Source organism: Melanostigma gelatinosum (assembly GCF_949748355.1).
Source record: "Melanostigma gelatinosum genome assembly, chromosome: 12".
Classification (NCBI taxonomy): Eukaryota; Metazoa; Chordata; class Actinopteri; order Perciformes; family Zoarcidae; genus Melanostigma; species Melanostigma gelatinosum.
This window is the reverse complement of record NC_136645.1, coordinates 26,092,727-26,114,050: the sequence shown is the minus strand read 5'-3', so window position 1 is coordinate 26,114,050 and position 21,324 is coordinate 26,092,727. Positions and strand designations below refer to the sequence as shown.

Here is a 21,324-nt window from a genome sequence, read left to right as displayed (position 1 = left end):
TCCAACCAGCTTGATCAGTTCTCTGACTCTCTCTGTTTCTCAGTGACCATGAATTGCTGTAAGAAGAAAAGTAATCCAACAGAAGCTCTTCAGATGCTCTCCTCCACCCGCCTCAGCCTCAAGAGTCTGGCCACCAAAGCTAAGGTACAGCCCCCCCCTCACACACACACACACACTTCCCATGACTCAAGGCTGATGGTAGAGCGCATGGCATCAAGACGTCACTGCCTTTTATTGCTGTTCTCTTGCGTCAGTGTCGTAAAGGAAATGTCGACCACAAACTGTAAAATGTAGAGGACAGATGTGACGTCCTTCAACAGAAATACAGCTGCCTCTTGCTTGATAATACTGCAGGAGCTGGCATTGAAGTATCATGTCCATAGTTTCTCTATGAAGCCGTGGCTCTTTATCTGCACAAGAAGCAGGTAAACAGTGGCAGCAGGGAGCTCACGTGGACCATCCACAACACTTCTGCTGGGCCACATCATTAAAGTTGCCGGTCTAAACAGGTCCATTAAGACAAATGGTGGAGATGCAGATTTACAAGCATACAAGACCCAGGTCATCCAGGGTGGAACCTTGAGTGATTCATGGTCTGAAACCTCAAGGTGGGAACCCAACCCAGCATTGATGCTGTGAAAACTGTGCACCCGATGAGTGCTACATCATTTTACAATGTTATGAGAATGGATATTGTACATGTGGTTTTAGCCATATATCTTTAGAGAAACAAAGGAGAATCTTTAGGAAATGAATGTTCTGGATCAACAGAGTCCTCAGGACTGCCACTGACAAAAGGTTTCAACATTATTTTGCTGTCAACTTCAAATAACTTGATAATTCATTTGTAACTAGATAAACCAGCTACATATACTTTGTGTAATAATAAAAAAACTTCTGGTAAGTCTCCTCTGACCAAGCTGAGGACAGCAGATCTCCGGTACGTTGATGTTGTCGAGAGCTATCGGTCTCACTCCGGCTGCTGATCTAACGTTACGTTAGCTAATAATATACTTTCACTGATTGAGGAGTTGCTGCTCAGCTCACACTGTGCCAGAGGTCCTAAATAAGGTGATTCAATTTTGATGTGATGTGCTTTAAAGTATACCTGAGGGATTCCAACTCTTAAGTCCACTCTCAGAATGAATGAATGGTAACAGCATATTAAGGAATCTGCTTCTCTGCACATCCAAATCATTCACTGTTAATAAGTCCAAAATGAACAATGTTGACAATTTGAGCCTTCAATGAATTACATTATTATTTTATCTTTGTCCTCTGCATTACTTTGTTCCAGCAAACGCACACAGATGTGGCGACGGGTCAGATCCACGCCGAGCTGCAGGACGGGGTCGCTGCTCTGGAACAACTCATCACAGAGCTGCAGGAGCTGAGCGGGAAGCTGCGTGACCAATCACAGTGACCGTCAGCTGAAGGCTCGCCGGCAGTGAAGGCTCATCACAGACAGACACTCCGCTGCAGTCATCAGCCTGGATGAGTTTCTCATGTGACAACTGAGAATAACAACAGATCAAATTAGAAGTGAAAAGCCAAAGGTCTCATTTTGTAATTGTGATGTTTTTATACCTCTATATCCACATTGGAATGTAAACCATGACTGTAAGGCATCAAATAGTAAAATATTTAAAATTGTGAATGCTTGCCTTTGTTTCTTCTGTGGCATTAGATAAAGTAAATGATTTAGTTGTTTCAGTGTTACATTTGCTTACATTGTAGACAAAGTGCTGCCTCTTCTCAGTCTGAGGCTAGTTTACTGTACTTCTGCATTCAGGCACTCTGCAGGCTGATCTGCTGAGTTAAAGTCTGTTATATTTGACAAGTTCTGTTGTCATGAATGCATTTGTGTGCAGTATTCTAGAGCAGCTTACCAGCAGCTAACAATGTAGGTTTTGCTCACTGTCATGGTTGTATTTCTTACCTTGCTGCAGTGGTGTAAAGTGTACTCCAAGGTGACTCAGTACAATGTGACATGACTATCGTTCACTGTGCCATTGGTGTGGGAAGGATTCGATTAGAATCTGATGTGCAGGTGGCGCTTTGTAAGGCAGCCTCTGCCATCAGTGTGTGAGTAAGTGTGAGTGGCTGAATGTTGACCTGTAGTTTTAACGCGCTTTGAGGGGTCGGAAGACTAGAAAGCCGTTCACCATTACCAAGTGCACCAGTGTGCATTTCTGTCAAAGATGCAGCGGTCTTGAGACAGATGTTAAAGATAAAGTTCACCATTTTTCAAGTCTGTCTTAAAACCGTTGAAACGGAAGCGTATTAAGATCCCCTCTTAAATGGCTTCCAAATGGAAATCCTTGTTTTGTGCAAAACTGTAATCAAACAGCTCATCTAAAGCCAACATGAGGCTTCAAGTCAGTTTGTCAAATATAGTGGAAATCTTCCAAAGTTAGCCTTTAGATTACTCTTAAACCTCAGAATCAGAAAACTTTTATTGCCATTGTATGTTGAACATGCAAGGAATTTGACATGACGGGAGGTGCGTAACATTTAACAACAATCTGACTGAAGATTTGAGAACTTATCAGCACGATGACAGACTGTTTTCTGACCTGCTGTATCTATGGTTACGTTAAGGAAATGATAGGGCCATGGTAAAATGATTGGAATGCTGACTCATGGAAACGGCAGCATAATCCTGTCAAGTCATTTTTATTTTTATTATTTTTTATTTATTTAGCCCGATATCACAAATTTTCCTCAAGGGGTTTTACAATCTGTACAACATATGACAACCTCTGTCCTTTGGCTTTGCTTTGGACAAGGAAAAAAACCTGAACAGTAATAAAATAGATGAAACCTCAGGAAGAGCCACTGAGGAGGGATCCCTCTCCCTAGACCTGCAATCGATGTTTGGATTGTCTTTACTGTAAAACAAATGACAAAAAAAGGAAGTGGAACGTAAACGTATATGAAGAAATGGATGTTGTAGTCCCATGCTTTGTTTACCTATTCCTAGTCACCCCAATAAGATGCTACTTCTGCACCTTCCGTCTGTTGCCATTTTGCCAGGAGTCTGCTGATACTTCTGTAGCTCCTCTTGCTAAATGGGAGATATTTTAACTGTCACAAATTCACATTATCCCTGAATTGTAATACAATTCTGAACAGGATTCAAACACAGCTTTGACAACAATCCCACAACTTATTCTGCCAATGAGGTCACCTTTTGACACTCCATTTTAGAGTTCAGTACTCTGCACCAACTCCACTTTGTGTGCTCAGCTATTAAAAACCAGAGTGCACACTGATGCTCTAAGAGATCATTTCCTGAGAGATGGTGAGTACACGCACACACACACAGTCAGAGGCCATCTCATCCTGCTGCCCTGCAGTTAGTGCAGGGAGGATCCCACAATCGCCCTTCCAGTTTGTCTCCTCACCCAGCAGGAAATGACCGTGGCATTGCTCAGGGTTTTTATCTTGCTTGTTTTTTTTTCTACAATGGAGCTTGTGTTTTATTTTGCCTGGACCATTTCATCACAGCACACAGAGCCTCTGCTTTGAAGGGAAAGCCTATTGTGTCAGACTGATAAGAATGGAAAGGACTTGTTTCAGATCAGGATACATAAATGCTTTAATGAAAGCCACTGTTCATGGATGATATGGCTGTTATCGTGAGGGATTGGAAAGCTACAGCAATGTGTAACGTACAGGTACTGCATGTTGGATATATTTTAGTACTTAAAGGCACTGGTTAGTGTTTTCCCATTGCTTCAGATATCTGCCTAACATGCTATATGAAGTAACACTCAGGTTTGGGGGGCATTAAATCCACATTCCCCGCCTCACACACACCAGTCATGGAATAATAATGACCCATTTCAGGCCCTGTATCATTTATTCATCCCCACATTGTATCACAGGGTCAGTCAGAAGTGGTGACTAATGTTCTATCATTTTCCCAGAATGCTATTTCTAGATCAACCATACAAGAGTGATTTGCTGCTGTTATCATCACCCAGAGGAGAGCTTTGATAGAAGCAAACACAAGTTAGCTTGTTCTGCCCCAGACTCACTCACAGAATACACAGAATTCTTCCTCATTGGACTAACGCTGAAGCACTGACGTCACAAAACCAGCATTACATCACACTTAGTTAACGAGGAGAGAAACCCTTTCAGTTTGGACAGATTGTCAGGGTTGTTTCATGACGATCTTTTCTTTTTTAAAAACTGGATCAGAATTATTTTCCATATAGAATAGTTCCATGTGTGGGACATTTGAATGGGACATTGTGTAGTTCTGATGGATATGTTCATTTGTTGATGAAGCCTTGTCACATCAGGCCTTTTTAATAGACTAACCATTTACTTTGTGAGTGTTTCTACACTTACTGTCGATGATTACAATGAAACGTATCGATATAAGCTCCGTATCACTCTATGATACCAAAAAAGTCGGTCAATTATCTGAGCAAAAACAACTTAATATGATGTATTGATACTCCTAAATGAAGCCCTAAATGCACAATCATTGCTAAATATCATTGTTTCATGTTTTTCCAGTAATAGTGAAATGGTATTGAGGTGGAATGACCCTGATTATTTATTACATGTTAAATATTTAAGATTTTTTTCTGCCACTTGAGGCACCAGAAGCAAGAATTAACACAGTATATAATCAGCGTTTATGTTAATATGGTGAACGTGTTCGAACATGGTTGCTTATTTACACATCCAGCATTTATGGAACAATTCAAATTAATTTGGAGTTGTCTTTCTAATCACCTGATAAATGTAATATGCTGTCTCCTTTTTTTAGCTGTTTTTGGTCTCTACCAACTCCTGAGATTCTCCAGTGTGGTCACCAGCTAGGTGCTCACTATGTCTGCTTGCTGTGACTGAATATGACACTGAATACAGTGACATTGAACCAGCGCAGTACAGTTGTGGGCCTGATGTTTAAACATGAGCTGAAACTCTCTATTCATCTCTCAGCTCTGTAAAGGGGAGCTGGAAAGTCAGATGACAATTCTCTGTAGGTTCATCACAACGAGCAACCCCTTTCACATCGTCACATTGTTTCAACATTGGTATGAATTATATTGTTATCATAAAATATTGATTATAGCTGCTTTAATCATGCCACAGTGTTTAATGGAACTCTGATCCTGTCTCTGCCATAAATGATCCAATCACGTCTCGTTAGACGACACAGATAATGCCGACCAGCTTGTGAGTTATTCAACAAAAACCTCGCATAATGAGGTCTAACACATCTCTTGGATGCAAACCTGGGTCAGGATGTTCATTATTTTCCCCTGAAATATTTCATGTGTCCATGTGCCTGCTGGATGTGTTTAATAGGCCGATCTGACATAAAGAAGCATGAATCTTATTTTTGGCCACCTTTTGGGGGCTATGGAGGAAGCTGTAATAACACATCTACATATTATCAACTGATTAAGTTGTTATGGTGAACATGTTAGCAATAGCCTGTTAAAAAGAGAGACACAACATTAACAGATTGATTTTTGCTCTGTTTTGGTCTCTTTAGCTGCTAAATGCTCCACTGTGTTCCCCAGCTAGTCTAACTGTATCTGGCTACTCTTTGCTGCTGGGCCGGTAGTGTACAGTGGGTTGATCAGAGCTTTTTCACCACCGTTTGAGAGCAGTGCAAAGCGGTGGCCATGAGCTAGCCAGCGGGGCACTCTCACATGCACCAACATGCACTGTATGCAACACATACAGAGCGAGAGCAACTTCATTCTCTGCTCAGATAGACATTATTCAACTATATCTTTACATTGCAAATAGTTGTTTGCTGTTATATTAATGCACTGAATATTTCATTTACCCAACATTCACACAGAGAGAGAGAGAGATGCACATCAACAACAACAACAATAAAAATACCTTATATAAAGAAAACGCTTATATGTCTTGTTCTGGGGTCAGTTACAAATGATATATATTGTTGTTTCATTTGGAGGACTTAAGATAGGTTCACACCAACCCTCACCTTATCATCAGAGGCCCCAACAAGTAGTTGAAGGTTAGTTTCTGCAGCCAAATATGCCTTCAGGTCTTAATGATGATGCCAACATCCAGTCACAGGTCATGTTGCTGTCTGGTCATGGGGCTCATTCACACAAACAAGTATTGACCACAAATGAGATCTGAGTAAAGAAGAAACAAAAACACAGAACATGATTTCATCATATATAGATACATATTTGATCTCCTCCTATTGAACTACCCTTCCTACAGCTGTTTCAAACATGTTGGTGCTTGATGAAAGCAGCCTCTGTGTGGATGACTCAGATCCAGGCTGACTGAATGAATGAACTCTCTTCCCAGATTTTAAAATGTTGCATCATCTGCAATTACGCATCATGACTGCAGCCCTCCTCAGAGCTTTGCCATGTCTTTCCCCACAAGTTTGGCAAAGGGCTCCATGCCTCCACCCTCTTTCCCAAGGAAGCTGTCTGTCTCTAGGTTCTGCTAACCATCACATTTCATGGGCACAAATTCAGCAGCAGGTTCCACAGCCCAGATCCGTCTCACAAGCACATAACCACGAACAAACACAAGCACACACTTTCCATCCATGTTCTGTGAGGGAAGGCTGTTTGGTTAAATGTGTGAAAGTTGCCAACCAAAATGAGTACACGTATTACTTCATTGATCTGATAAAATAGATGAAATAAATAAACACGAGTCAGGAAATGGGGCGCATGCTGAATCAATGTATTGTTTACCCACAATTGTGCCTACTTGGTGGCATGTGGTCGAGGAAAACAGCAAAAAATCCATGGTGCAGATATTTGTCAAAAAGTTGACATTTTTGGTTACAGGGGAAGTATGTGGTGGGATTAAAGATGCCAAGCAACTGTTATTTGTTAAAACACACAGGGATCAGATGTGTTAATGTGTATGCACAAAACCCATGTATGCAACATTATCCATGCATTAAATGTTTTATGAAAGGGTTGTAATGAATATATGCTCTTTATCATACTTCAGACTGCTCTACAGATTGTGCTATGGTTCCTGGAATTTGTCTTTCAAGGTGCTATATACGTGATTGGGAGCATTTCTATGCTCATTCTCTGCTCAGGTAGACATTACTCTACTATATCTTAGGTCTAGAAAATATCGTCAAATATGTGTGAAAAGGATGAACTGGTGCATATGAAATGTTTCGGGTGAGCACCAGATAGTTTCCTGTTTTTGGGCAGTTTTTTTGTACAGTTTTTCATGTGCATCAAAACATTGAACAAATATGTTTTGTGTCCTCATAAGAGCTCAGTAGTATGCCATGAAGTAGGTGCCCAGAGTTTACCACATTGATAAAAACAACTGAATATGAGTTTATTGTAGGTGAAGTACATGTAAACTAAATTTTTAAGAAATACTAGTTCTGGTACTGAATTTCATGCTAGTGGCTGTAGTTTTAAGGTCAGACTGGACCATAGAATCAGCCAAATAAATACTCAGATTCAGAGAGTTGCAACAGCAGCGTGAAGGACCGGGATGATCCTCTTTGAGCCCTTGTTGTCAAGGATCGAGTTCATCTGTCACTCAACGCATTAAACATCTGGAGGAGAGAACGCCACAGTGAGCAAGAGGTCACTTGGACGAGTGACCTCCTGCATCACATTGTTCACGGATGCAACTCCGATAGGTTGGGGGGGGGGGGGGGGGGGACCTGCTGGGGAGCGGTTGGTGGTGTGTAGCCTCCTGCAGAAGGAAACCGACATATCAATCTCCTCGAGCGACAGGCATGGTTTTTGGTCCTCCAGTACTTCTGACCCTGATACAGGGGAGGCACTTACGGTGAAGACCGACAACCGCACCACGTGGTCTTGATCAAAAGGCAAGGTGGAGTTCGGTCAGCTGCCCTGTTTAAGGTGACCGAGAACTTGTGGTCGTGGGCCTCAGAGCACCTGTTGTCTCTGAAGGCCTTCCACATTTTAGAACTGGAAAACAAGGGTACCGACCTCATGTTGGGGGCAGAGCCCAACCAGATGAGTGGAGCCTTCACCCTGAAGTGGGGAAGCAGATGTGGACCCGGTTTGGGAAAGCAGATGTGAACATCCACATATGCAAAGAAAGAGAACAGCTGTTCCAAGCTGCTGAGTTTTGTTTAAATCTGCCGCCACGAATGAAGTCATTAAACTGTACTTTATTAATTCAAGGTCCAGTGCCGGTACTGCTGAACCCGAGTTCACCAGTCAACCTTCTTTTCAAACTAACTGTCAAGGGAGTTCTGGACAGGACCCAATAGCAAGACCACGAGACAGAAATTGAGGGAAAGAAAATACTTTATTTCATACGGTAGAGCATGCAGGATCGACGGTGTGGTTCTCCGTGGACCGATACCGGAAGACAGGCAGGATTACTGTGTGGATCCCTTGGTCCGACACAGGGTTGCAGGCAGATCGCCGGTGTGATTCCCGTGGATCGACACCGGAGAGCAGGCACGAGGCAGAAGACGGTACCGGGTTGAAGCTGGTTTGGGAATGAAGCCTGTATGAAGACTGTACGGACTGACAACACAGGTCTGGAGGACCAGGGTTCAAATACTGCCCAGATCTCATTAGTGGGATCTGGGTCTGGTGTGTCAGCCCGCAGGAGGTAATTCAGTGAAGTGTCTGTAGCTGTGTGGCCATGGGAGGTGTCTGGTCTGACAGGGATCCTGACACTAACCCACACACACTCCAACACACACGTACTCCGTTGTGCTTATTTCATAAACACGTGGCGGTTAAGCGCGGCCTCCATTGTGTGTCACTTACGAGACTACATCCGCCATTTTTCTCTTTTTCTCTCTCCTACACACACACACACACACACCCATCACTACGTGAATGCTTGTTGCTTCTAGTATGCTTGTAGATGTTTGTTGACCTATAATATTTTTGACTTTGATCAGTGTTGTTAAAGAGAAATAAACTCCGTTCTAGTTTTAAAGAGCAGTTTTCTGTGATTATTTGTGCGTATGTGTTGTGATAATAGCTGGTTATATAATCAGTGCTCAGATTCTGACCTTCACTGTTCACTCTGAATGTGGAATAGTTCTTTGACTTTGACATTTTAAGTAAACATCAATTTTATATCCACAGTTTGGTTATTGGTTCCTGATCCCATGGGTGGTGCCCCGTTATTATTATTTGTTACTAATCATATTTTTATTTCTATTAATATCAATAGTATTGTCAACATATATTAATATCAATAATTGTGTTGATATCAATCATTTTATTGTCATCCTTGCTAATAACCCCCCCACACTCTCACAGAGACCCCCTGCATTTTTAGCAGCCAGCTGTTTAAATCACACAAATACCCTGCTGTTCATGTGCTTTTAACTTACTAACTGTATCTACATTCATTGATCTGTGAGCTCGCTGTTTCACTACAGGCAGATTCCACTCAAGCACTATGGTGGGCGGGCAAATAAAATGAATTAATCAATACATGTTACGATTGATTTCATGAGTCTTCGTCATGGAAGACGGAGTCAGTGGGAGTTGTTTACGTCTTGCTTACAAAATGGATTCAAGTAAGACCCAGTGTAGTGGTACAGCAGGGAAAATGTACTGATGACATTACCTTCTCATTTGTTGAGAGAGTACAGTACATCGATAGAATCAGCTGGAAGGAACACCAGACTGTAGCACACAAAAAATGAACTCGCTTGACATTATTATGTATGAAACTGAGAATTAATTAACCTATTAATCGAAGGAGCTGGAGCGCCGTTCCAGACCGACTTGAACCCCTGAGTATGTGCATGATGAGAAGTAATAAATATATATACAGAGATGTAAATAGGTTGTAAAACAGGAAGTATAAGTATATAATGGCAAAATGCTCAAGAGCTCAACGGTTCATCAGTGTAATGATCTGTCCCTGAGCCCTGTGGTGCAGGATCAGATGCTGCGTTGAGGCACTGTACTGTCTGCTGGACAGTAGCTGGGAGGACAGTTTGGGTCTGGGGTCATGGGGTATCTGAGCATCCTGCTGGCCTTCTTCCTGCACTGCTGGGTGTAGAAGTCCTCCATGGATGGGGGCTACGTGATGTGCTGAGTAGTTCTTGCCACCCTCCAGTCAGGGCGATGCATCTGCTACACCAGGCGGTGAGAGGTCAAATGATGAGTTCATTTTAATGATTTTTAAATGTAATGCTTTGAAAACAGGAGTTCATAAAAACCTACATTTAAGTAAATATTTTGCAAGCAGAATCAAATTGTTAACAATATATTCGACATTACAACCTTTGTTTCATGTGTTGTTGCACAAACTTGACAAACTTTTGAAAGGAATTGTATGAAGGCAATATGCTCATTATTATTTGATATGAGATATGAGTTTACAGTTAATTACAATCCCTCCACTGCAGCGCATAGCGCGTTGATCCTCCTTAGTATCAGTGAAGGCCCATGCCGGTGTCTCCTGTGAGTAGAAACAAAGCTTACTGTGACTACTCACATAGGTAAAAACACGACATGGCAATCATCATCCTCCCATTCCTACATGCTAAGAAATTAAATACAGACAGACTCCTGCAACGAGTCCTTCTACTGCATCTGGTGCTATATCAATGTAAAAGTAGAAATCAAGATGGTAGTCATAGGTCATAGGTCAGTAACAGTTAGTATTGGCACTGTGCAACACAATAGCCTGATGGGTCCATGTGAGGAATCAGTGTTTGAATACAGCTCTGAGAACAAGATACTGAACACACTGCAGATTTTTGGAGGCATTTCATAAATTAAGGAGACAAATACAGTGCTGATGAAAACAAGGGCATCTAATGTGAACTGCTTCAACAGCATTAAAAAGCATTCATGATTTTCCATTGCCGATACAAAAAACAAACAAAAAAAATGACTTGAATTGTTATCTTGTACTTAGACAAAAGCACAATTAATTATTTTAAGATAATAAGAACACAAGATAGTGGTATCATGTTGTGAGATAAGGGGTGATTAAGTGGTGAGCTCAGTGCAAAGAGGCCGATAACATCAGTAAATATACTGCTCTGGGCTTCCAGTTATAGAGTGATCACTACCACCTGCTGAGGGATGAGTGGAACTAACGCAGTCTGCTTATATATGTGAGTTTACACATTTATACTGCAAGTCGGTATCAGCTTACAGACATTTGACTGGAGAATGAGTGTGTGTTGGGGTGGGTCAGTCAGTGAGCCTGTGTGTGGGCGGGGGCTTTGGTTTGGGTCCCCTGACACCCTTGGGCCCCAACAACATCTCAGCGAATGTAGCGCCCCCCACCCCTCCAACCCCCCGACGTCACGTCTGGAGGCTGGCTGCTCGCGCTGAGCTCACTCTGTTCACCTCCAGCAAACTTTCCTGGAGTTCTCAGGCTATTCTGACTGCGGACCAAGTCCAATCCTGCTCAGAGGAAGACGCAGCAGTTCGGAGGGCCTCCATGGTGTAGGAAGAAAGAAAGCGGAGCTACATTCACTTCTACACCCGTTGGACGTTTACATGCCCATTATTTATAATTTTCTCAAAGTTTCAAAGTAAAAACAAGGTTTTTTCTTAGGTAGCATTAGCTTATTTAATGTTTTAACATACCGTGCTGGAGGTCGGCAGCGTTACCTACAGGGACATGCTCAGGAATACAATCGTTTCCCTTGCTTGTAAGAAGTGAAAGGAGTGTTTTTACGGAGCCGAACGTAACCTGGACCCTTTTTCCCTGACGTTTTTATTTTTCATTTGACTTGATATTCGGTGTGGATATGGCTTGGATAAGATGGGGCCTCTTATTTTCGTTCGGCTTCTTTCTCGCCCCTGTATGTGTGTCAGCGGAGCAGCAGCAGAGCCGGGGCGGCTTCAGGAGGCTGTACGTGCTCCAGCCCGGCCCGGGGTCGGCCGGAGCGAACGGCGGGGTGCGAGTCAGCTCCATCTCGACGCGTCACGGCGCAGCGGGGCAGCCGCACACGTACAACGTGGAGCTCACCGCTAACTTCGGCGGCCAGGTCCGGACCCGCAGGATGGGGAACCAAGCGGCTACAGCCCCGCAGTTCAGTCAGCAGCAGCCGGTCGGTCGGCAGAGCGGGCAGGCGCAGAGCCAGCAGAAGCAGCTCATGAAGCTGTCTGGGTAAGAAACTCTGGATAAGTGTCAGGAGGGAGGAATGTAGGCTAGTGGGAAAATGAGAAGGAACTTAATGACTTCCTGTGATGTCATGACCAAACAAGCAGCCACTTTAGGGAAAGCATTTTAAAAGTAACCTACGCTTTACTAGTTGGGCACTAGTCTGATAAGGTTAATAGTAGCCTTCAGCCTAACTTATCTGAGTGGATCAGCTCTATGGTGCTCCCACAGTGTACTCAAGAACACCAAATGTACCATTGTTGCCATGTGCCGACTTCAGTGACACTAATTGCAGTTGACAGTATGGGTTTGTGTTTGCGAGCACCCTCGCTGGGCTGGTTCAAACAGTGTGACCTGTTAAATGAACTATGATGAATGACTGGTGTTGGTCTAAATGAATGCTGATGATATTATCCTAATGTACTACAATGCAATTATTCCTATCTCGAAGGCAGATGAATTTCAACCTTAGATAGATGTGCTTGAAGCTGTGAATCGCATGAGGATCTATGTAGTGTATTTATACCAGTAGGTATGGATATGTCAAAGGACACACAGCAAATCGGCATACATAGCAATTGGTTAACTGTTGTAAAGGCCCTGCACATTGTTGGTATACCAACATAGTTTTATATAATAATAACTACCTCGCAGCTCTGCAGTTTCCACCGTCTCTAAAATGCTTCTCCAGAACTCCTGTTTAAGGTGGCGCTGTACTAAAACAGCTGCTAATGTTGGTAGCAATAGATGCTTCGTTTCAGAGACTCAAAATGTGTTTTTGCAACAAACCTGATAATTGTATTTACACGCTGATATTCTGTCAAGAAATTATCTTTTGGTCTGGTCTTGAAATGAGGCCAATTTGTCATCGTACATTTCTGGAATTTCAAAAACACAATGAACAGATTTTTTGATCCATATTTCAGTTCAAACAGCGGTCACCTGCAACAACACCTGCGTGGGTTTGCAGAGTTTTTAAAATCATTGAAAAATCATCACCCACATGAGCATCTAACTATTCATATGATTAGTTTGTAGACAAATGAAATATTTGATATTTATAATATTGTAGAGCATTTGAGTCAATTGATCAGTTTTGAAGAAACCGTGGGCTCAGAATACATCTTTTTCAACGACTGGCTTCATTCAATACACCTAATATTTTCCCCACACAACAGGTTACAGGCTGTACTTGGATTCCCCTACAGCCCATATATAAACGACTGCTCAAATCAAAAGCAGAACCAGTTTTATTGGTGAAGTATGCGTACACTAGCAATGATTTTGACAGCACAGAAATGGACATAGGAGCTAAGAACAAGGCTAAGAAAGCAGAATAAATAAAGGTAAGTGATAGACAGGACTATTGTGTACGTGTAAAAACACAGATATGCGTCTCTACCTATCTATATCTATCTATCACAAGTTGGCTTTTAAGTCTAATAAAAAAACTAAATAAACTCAAAATGTGGAATATTCTTACACATTTTCCTTATGAACACCTTCTGAATTCAAGTTTTTCTCTTTCGCCAAACAGGCCTAATTTCCTTGTTAACTCATCTTAAAATACACATCATTCAAACTCAACAGAAACAACAGAAAACTCACCTAAACCATCTTGGTTAGTCCGTCCACTGTTCCAACAATCACCAACTCTGGTTTGGCTGAAATAAAACCTTAATTCACATGATGTGAAAGAGTTAGATGTGAAAAATGCTGGCTCTACACGCTGTTTTTCTCTGCTGTACACAAGAGTTATTGCAGGGAGATTGTTTCTCACGCATCATGACAAGTGATGGCGTGTGGGAAGAAACTCTTGATGAGTCTTCCTGGGGAGACTCATCGCCGACCCGCATGAGGCCAATGACTGTTGTGTTGTCTGCTGACTTCAGTAGTTGAACAGACGGGTCTCTTGACATGCTGGTGTAGAGGGACAAGAGCAGTGGGGAGAGTACACATCCCTGAGGGGCGCCAGTGCTGATAGTCCAGATGCTGGGTGTGGTTTTCCTCAGCCTCACCTGCTGCCTCCGGTCTGTCAGGAGGCTTGTGATCCACTGACAGGTGGAGGCTGGCACAGTGAGCTCAGTGAGTTTGGAGTGGAGAATGACTGGGATGATGGTGTTGTACGCCGAGCTGAAGTCCACAAACAGGATCCTTGCATATGTCCGTGGTTAATGTTTGCACAAATATTTTTATCATTAACAATTCTGTATCCATAATTTATAATTCAGAGAAAACAATATCATAATAAATATGCTAAATCAATGCGGGGATAGGCACGAGAGCCAAGCAAAATGGAAAAGCTGTATGGAAAATGGATGGATACAGATTCCCAAAACCATGTCAACTATACTTTAGACTTGTGAGATAGATACACAAAAAAATATTTTGGTGCAAGTTTGCATTTAGGAGATTTAAGTTACACATTCATGCTCTTTAGTTCGACCGTTATGCCTAAATGAGATTTTAGCTCAAGGTGAAAAAAAGATTGTGATGTGCAAGAAACCCAACTACAAGATAAAACCCAGTCTGTGATCTGAGCGTAGAATTTTCCAAGGAAATCCCATAAATATGCATTTAACTTCAAGTTTGTCCTTGTTTATTTTATATCCTCAAAATGATTACGCCGGTTTTGAGTCTTGATTACTACCTGTTGGTATTGCAGCTCTGAAATGTGCTGTATAATGTTTAGAGAGGTGGGTGAGGCCGCTGATATCACAGTGTTTTTGAAACACATTGTAAACAGAATAAGAAGAGGGAAAACAGCCAGTAGAGTAACGAGAGGCCAGCAGGCCGTGGGTGGTCTGGCAGCTTAACCTCAGCTGCTCAGATTGTGGTCCATCAGAGCGTTTCGATGTGTGATTCGTGAATACAGTTCAGCTGTGAATTGCTGTCACCCTCACAAAAGCAAACGGCTCACTCATTACCAGGTTGCAAGGCTTTTTGTTGCTGCAGTTTCAATAAGAAAATGTCACAGAGTGGACATGTGCAGCAGGTGCTGCTGGTAATGCTGCCCATCACTGAATCAATGTTACACGAGCAATGTTTTTGCTCAGTGCTAAAGCAAAGTGAGTTCAGTTTAATGGCCCCCTGCCATTGATTCATGCTCACTGTTTTCATCAACTTTGTCTTTTTCTTGGGTCATAGCAAAATGTGTGGTGACTTAGACATGGCAGCAAGAAAAAAAAAAATAAGAAAAAATGACTGGCAAGAAATGGCCAAACTCATAAATGCAATCCTGTTTCACAGCTGACTCTCAAGTGTTGGAGCGTCTCACCAGCACAGGAACAACCCTCTCCCATCCAAATAAATCCCCAAACAATGGGAGTCCCTGTAATGTTCACTCACATCACCCCGCTCAGACTGTAATATGTGCTGTATTATTCTCCACCTATAGTGTTGCAGAGTTCAGTTTCATTTTGTGTCTTGAAAGGTCCAAGGGGCGGTGACTCACGTCATCATCTAAGCCGGTCTCTTTGATGATGATGATGCAAGTCGTGAGTTCCCGGGTCGGCCCAGCTTCCAACAGCCTGACTCAATCAAGTCTCTGTGGAACTTTTCCAAACCAAAGTTCTGTAGTAAAACTAACCTTGTGAGATTCAGGTTGGCAGTGCAAGGCTAAGAAACCAACCACAACACTACACCTCAGATACCTCCTACCATAGAAAATACCCTAACCCTACCCCGTCATATTTAGTATCACAAGGCCAAACCACATATCATGAGCTCTGTGTTTTGGACGGCACTCATGTCTGGAAAACATCCGGTGAGAATTGTTGGAGGCCAGCAGATTTTGTGCCAAGTCAGATAACTATGATGGAACATTTATATGATGACGTTACTTGTCTCAAACCCCTTGAGACACCTATATTGAGTGCCTTACTCATTTTTTTTTTGAGACATTTTCACACTCCAGGTACATGAAATAACTCCTTTTTGTTCAGTTAGATATTAAAAAGACAAATACAACTGATTGACAAAAGTGCTGCGACACCGTTTACACAATAAACATTGGTAAACTCTTCAAGTAAAGGCGCGGCCTGGCCGTCCACCTCAGGGTGTTATTGTAAGTCTTTCTAGCTATAGGTGGACAACAATTGAAACTAGAAAATGCATTTCCTGCTGAAAATGCGTTGGAATGCTGAAAGCTGAAATGAATCTCAAAAACATTGCTGAAAATAGATATCCAATTTTAAAAAAATTGCAAAAAGCTGAATAATTCAAAAAAGTTGAAAGATTACAAATGTGAAGTTATGTCACCCCTCTCCTGAAAGAGCTGAACATTTCGATATTCGAACGGTTTCTGTAGCTTAAAAGAATTCCAGCAGTAGTGATATTTGTTGTAGTAGTAGTAGAAGTATTATTCGCAGTATAAGTATGAGTAGCATTTGAATAAGTACTAGTTGTAGCAGTAGTGATATTTGTAGTAGCAGTAGTAGTAGAAGTTGTCGTCGAAGTATTTGTAATTAGAAGAAGTAGTAGAAGTAGTAGTATCAGCAGTCGTACTAATAGCTGTAGTAGTATTAGTACTGGTTATTAGTACTGGTAGTAGCAGGAATAGCAGTATTAGCAGTTGTGGTATCAGTAATAATAGTAGTGGTAGTGGTAGTAATAGCAGTAGTGGTAGTAATAATATTTATGGTAGCAGTAATAGCAGTAGCAGTAGTAGTAATAGTAGCAACAGCAAAAGTTGTAGTAGTAGTGGTAATACTAGAAATATTAGCAGTAGTAGTAGTTGTCGCAGTATTAGTAAGAGCATTCATTATTTCAACAAAAAAGCCTCATTTTGAGCGAAACGTTAAAATACAGTTAATCCATGAGGCTTTTATTTTGAAAGGGTGGGACTGGGTGGTGGAGGGAGGGGGAGAGGAGACATAATCATCATGTTAGACACATAAACAGAGGTTATTAAATGACAGGCTTCATCACAAGCAGTTCAGTTAGAATTCACTCTCTGGGGCTTTTATTTTGAAATGGGGTGTGGGGGAGAAGGGGAGAGGAGACAGAATCATAATGTTAGATAAACACAAACCGGTTATTCAATGACAGGCTCATCACAAGCATTTCAGTTAGGATTCATTCTGTGGGGCTTTTATTTTGAAATGGGGTGTGTGTGTGTGGGGGGGGGGGGGGTCCTCTAAAAGTCTCTAAGACCTGAATGACTGTATGAGACAGAGACATAGACAGGGAGAGAGAGAGAGAAGAAAGAATTAGTGAGAGAGAGAGCGGTAGAGAGAGAGAGCGAGAGAGAGAGAGGCTCTGATATCTCTGGCAAACGTTCTCATTTGGAGATTGTCCGATGTTTTATCTTTTACAGCTTACATGACTGTTGTCCTGCTCTGCCATGTCTTTCCTCACCTCTCCCTCTTGTGTCGCGGTGTGTGTAAATGTCACTCGAATCACGAAACTTATCAGAATACTCATGTCTGATTGGCCGAGATGCAACACGTAACAGCTGCAACAAATCATGTGTGTGCGGCTTTTATTTTAAAATGGGGTGTGTGTGTGTGTGTGTGTGTGTGGGGGGGGGGGGGGTGGAGGAGGGAGGAAAGACCTCTAAAGATCCCTAAGACCTGAATGACTGACTGAGAGAGACACAGAGAGAAATAGAGGGAGAGGAGTGTATGTGCGCATGCGTCTGTGAGTCTGTGTGTTTATAAACATCACTAATTGGCTCAATCGCAAACACCTGTGTACCTGAAGCCATTTCATGGAGATAAAACAGGGAAACACCTCTCAAACAAATCATCAAAACTCCCATAACCGTAGCTCCTATTGCTCCGATATTAATAATTGAGGGGAAGGATGAGTTGAAGAACAGATCCTGTAAAAATTGTGTCTGTAGTGTAAAAAATGTGGCTTAACTAGCGATCTAGAAATGGGGTACCGTGTTCTGTGGAAGATGTTTTTGAAGCAAAATTTAACATTGGTCTCTATGGAGCAGAAAGTTGGTTTTCCTCTCAATTAACGGCTTCCGTGTCAAATGTGGAAATCTGTGGGATTCCACAGTAATTTTTCTACGACAAGGACAATATTAGCTACTTCTACATCCAGAAATTATGCATGAAGAGTGAAGATTGTGGACACAGTGGCAAAATACAAATGTTTTTTTCACAAGAATCTCAAGCTGCTCCTCACGCTAGTGGTGAAATCACGCACTCTAAGCTGCGCAATACGCACCCATTATAAAGTCAGAAAAGGGCTGAAAAATCATAAAAGTTAAATTGCTGCAGTTCAAAAAGTTTAAAAGATATCAAAAAGCTGAATCATGTTGGCAATAGTTGAGGGTTTTCTCAACATTTGAAAGTTGAAATGGTGTCTGTAGCTGAAAGTATGAGGAAGTTGAAGGATTTGAAAGTTGAAGAAGTTTAAGAGGATTTGAAAATCTTCTCCATAGAAACCCATTCAAAAAAAGTTGCTAAAAGCTTAATAATTCAAAAGGTTTAAAGGTTAGAAATAGAAAAAGTCATGAGCTGAAGGAGCTGAACATTTTGATAGTTGAACGGTTTCTGTAGCTTATAAAATGAAGAAGAAGAAGCGACGAAACGGGGGACGGAAGAAATAGTGGAATAAAGAAACAGGATAACAATAGTGCTTAACAGCATTCCAACAACTAGGTTACAGAGCTTGAATGAAGCTTGACGTGGCCTGTTTTTTACCTACAATGTATTCAGAAACAGCCTGCAGCTTAAAACAATGACGTTCAGGCATGTGTACTCTTTGAGTAAAAGAGATAAGTGCCGGTCATCTAATGTAAAGTTCTACTTGAAATGACATATCTTCAAAGGTAAAGAGTCATCTTGTTTGAGCAAAGAGAAAGTTCTGTGCTAGGATCTTCAATCACAGCTCAACTGATTTGTTTTCTGTTTGCAGGGTGAACGTCTGTGGAGGGCAGTGCTGTCATGGATGGAGTGCAGCTCAGGGATCGCAGCGGTGCACAAAGCGTAAGTGTACAGTACATTTTTAAACACATCAGCGTTGTGGAATATATTATAAAACATATTCGCTGTTGCAAATTAGTAAATATCATTTTGGCTCCTTGTTGTGTGTGTTTAAAAAATACAAAATGAAAGCTGGCACATGCATAATTGTTAAGTCTGCTTTATTCGATACCTGTCAGTTTTTGGGGGTTTATATCTTTGTTATCTCATGTCATTTTCCACAGAATACATAAAGGACTGTGCATATCAGTTTCAAAGCTGTTCCAACGACTCACAATTTGTCCTTACATACAACAGTTTTATAATTAAGAAAATATCCAGTATTGTTTTGTGTGTGCATATGCATAAGTTAAGAGCAAATCTGTGCAAACATCCATTTCATGAATGAGGCCCAGTGTCTGGACAGTTTTTAATACCGTCTGACTGGAAAGAGCACACGTCTCAGAGTGAAAGAGAAACAGATTTGAAATGGATCGTACCTCTTGGCTCAGGCCCATTAGTCAGATCACTTTCTTGTTTGCAAGGTCTTGCCAACTTGTTATTTAAGAAGTAAACAGCTCTTCTCCAGTGCTGTGCTCTGTTGGAGTGTCGAGAGGGAAAGACTGCTGAAGTTTTCTGGAGAGCACCAGGAGTCTCCCATGTTTCTGTGTTCAATAGATCAGATAGTCTGGCTCTGACAAGGGCTGTCACAATCATTACATTTTAGTTCAAGGATTCAAGGATCATTTATTGTCATTATGCAACACAGGGATGCACAACGAAATGCAGTTGTAGCCCATTTGCAACACAAGAGAAACATGACAGACAAAGGAAAACAGTGGTGCGTTCCTGTAGTGCATTTTCTCTATGTGCGTCATAAGGAATGTAAACAGCAGCAATAAAAACAATTCTCTGGGCAGATAATATGGCCGACATCTTCACATTTATAATTCGACATGAGGAAAACATTGTCAATTAACTCTGACTGTGTTTGAGCACCAAGCATCATGATGTAAACACAGAGTCCACCTCCTCTGGTCCCACCAGAGTCCTGCTCTCTGTTCTGTTGTCTGCCCGTCAAGTGCTGCTTGATCAGATCAGAGCCAGGTCTTTGTAAAGATGTGGGCTCAATAGTCACTGGCCTCCTGTCGCTCAGTTAGCCAGAAGTCTTATTTCATCCATCCTATTTTCCTGCGACCGAACCTCAGACTGCTACAAGTAGGCTGGGTAGTGGAGTGCCTGAGGTCCTAGCTGGGTTAGCTTAGCTTCCATCACGGCTCTCCTCCCTCACCTCCCTGCGGCAGTTCGGTGGCGTTTGGTCCGGCAGGTCTGGCTAGGTCACAGCATGTACATGCGCCGCTGCTACCATAGAAGAAATGTAATTGTCTTTTTCTGTTCATTGTATGCCTATATTATAGTCTAAGCTTAATAACCTAATAATAGTGGTCTGTCCTACCTTGATTAGCCTCCTGCCACAGCCACCCATACCAAAGTCTGACTCATCGGCTGTAGTGTGTGGATATAAGCCTGCTATTGGCCGCGTGCCTCATATATCATTCTTCTCCCCTTCCGCGACTATTTTGAAAGGTTACCATATGTGCATCCTGTACTTGGTGCCGCCCAAGACGATTGTGGTTGGTTGGTTGGTTCATAAAATATTTGGGTTGATGGCCAGCAGGATGCACAGAGTACAATTAACTGCACAGCAAGAGACATTATGGCTAATATTGCACTAGAAATTCTTCCAGTTCCCACAACAGTTGTCCAAAACCATTTCTTGTACCAGGTAAAAAATGATGATCACGATTATTTTGGTCAATATTGACATCACGATTATTTAACATGATTACTCATTGACTTTGGAACAATCATCCATTTATAGAAAGATGTATACATTTTAAAGTTAAACTGTATCAATCTAGGTGCACACACAAAATGTAGAGGCTAGATGAGGAACAATTTTACCGTCTGGCTTCCATTGCTGCATGGGTAGTTTTATTATGGTGATGATGACCTCTGAGCATGCAGACAGTGTTACTACAGGTTTGCACTCAGAGCAAAGGTGTACCGCTAGATGCCACTAAAAGTTACACTCTGTCTCTTTAATGGCCGCTAATAACGAAAGTATTCAGTAAAGAACAATATTAGATCATCCTTATGTTAACATTAAGAGGGGACCAGACTGCATTCTGGTAAGGTTATGTTCTATTATCATCATCATAAATGTCAGTGTGATTATTTAAATGAGGTTTTCTTACAGCTTTAAACAAGAAAAGTGACATTCTAATGTTTTGCTAACCTGATAATACAC

General features: G+C 41.8%; 2 protein-coding genes across 6 annotated transcripts in view; both read left to right on the top strand.

Moving 5' to 3' along the window:
- ttc27 (tetratricopeptide repeat domain 27) overlaps positions 1-1,648 on the top strand; it is a 74,419-nt gene extending 72,771 nt beyond the window's left edge. For 2 of the 3 annotated variants that reach the window (XM_079280772.1, XM_079280773.1), the window contains exons 19-20: positions 44-144; positions 1,298-1,648. In XM_079280772.1, the coding sequence (XP_079136898.1) occupies positions 44-144; positions 1,298-1,423 (227 nt within the window). In that variant the 3' untranslated portion in view covers positions 1,424-1,648. The remainder of the gene's footprint in view (positions 1-43; positions 145-1,297) is intronic. The other variant, XR_013772462.1, reaches the window with a different exon arrangement.
- Positions 1,649-11,346: 9,698 nt separating this feature from the next.
- The window catches only part of ltbp1 (latent transforming growth factor beta binding protein 1), a 137,227-nt gene continuing 127,249 nt past the window's right edge, over positions 11,347-21,324 (top strand). For all 3 annotated transcript variants that reach the window (XM_079280218.1, XM_079280217.1, XM_079280216.1), the window contains exons 1-2: positions 11,347-12,099; positions 18,967-19,037. In XM_079280218.1, coding sequence (XP_079136344.1) covers positions 11,738-12,099; positions 18,967-19,037 — 433 coding nt within the window. In that variant the 5' untranslated portion in view covers positions 11,347-11,737. The remainder of the gene's footprint in view (positions 12,100-18,966; positions 19,038-21,324) is intronic.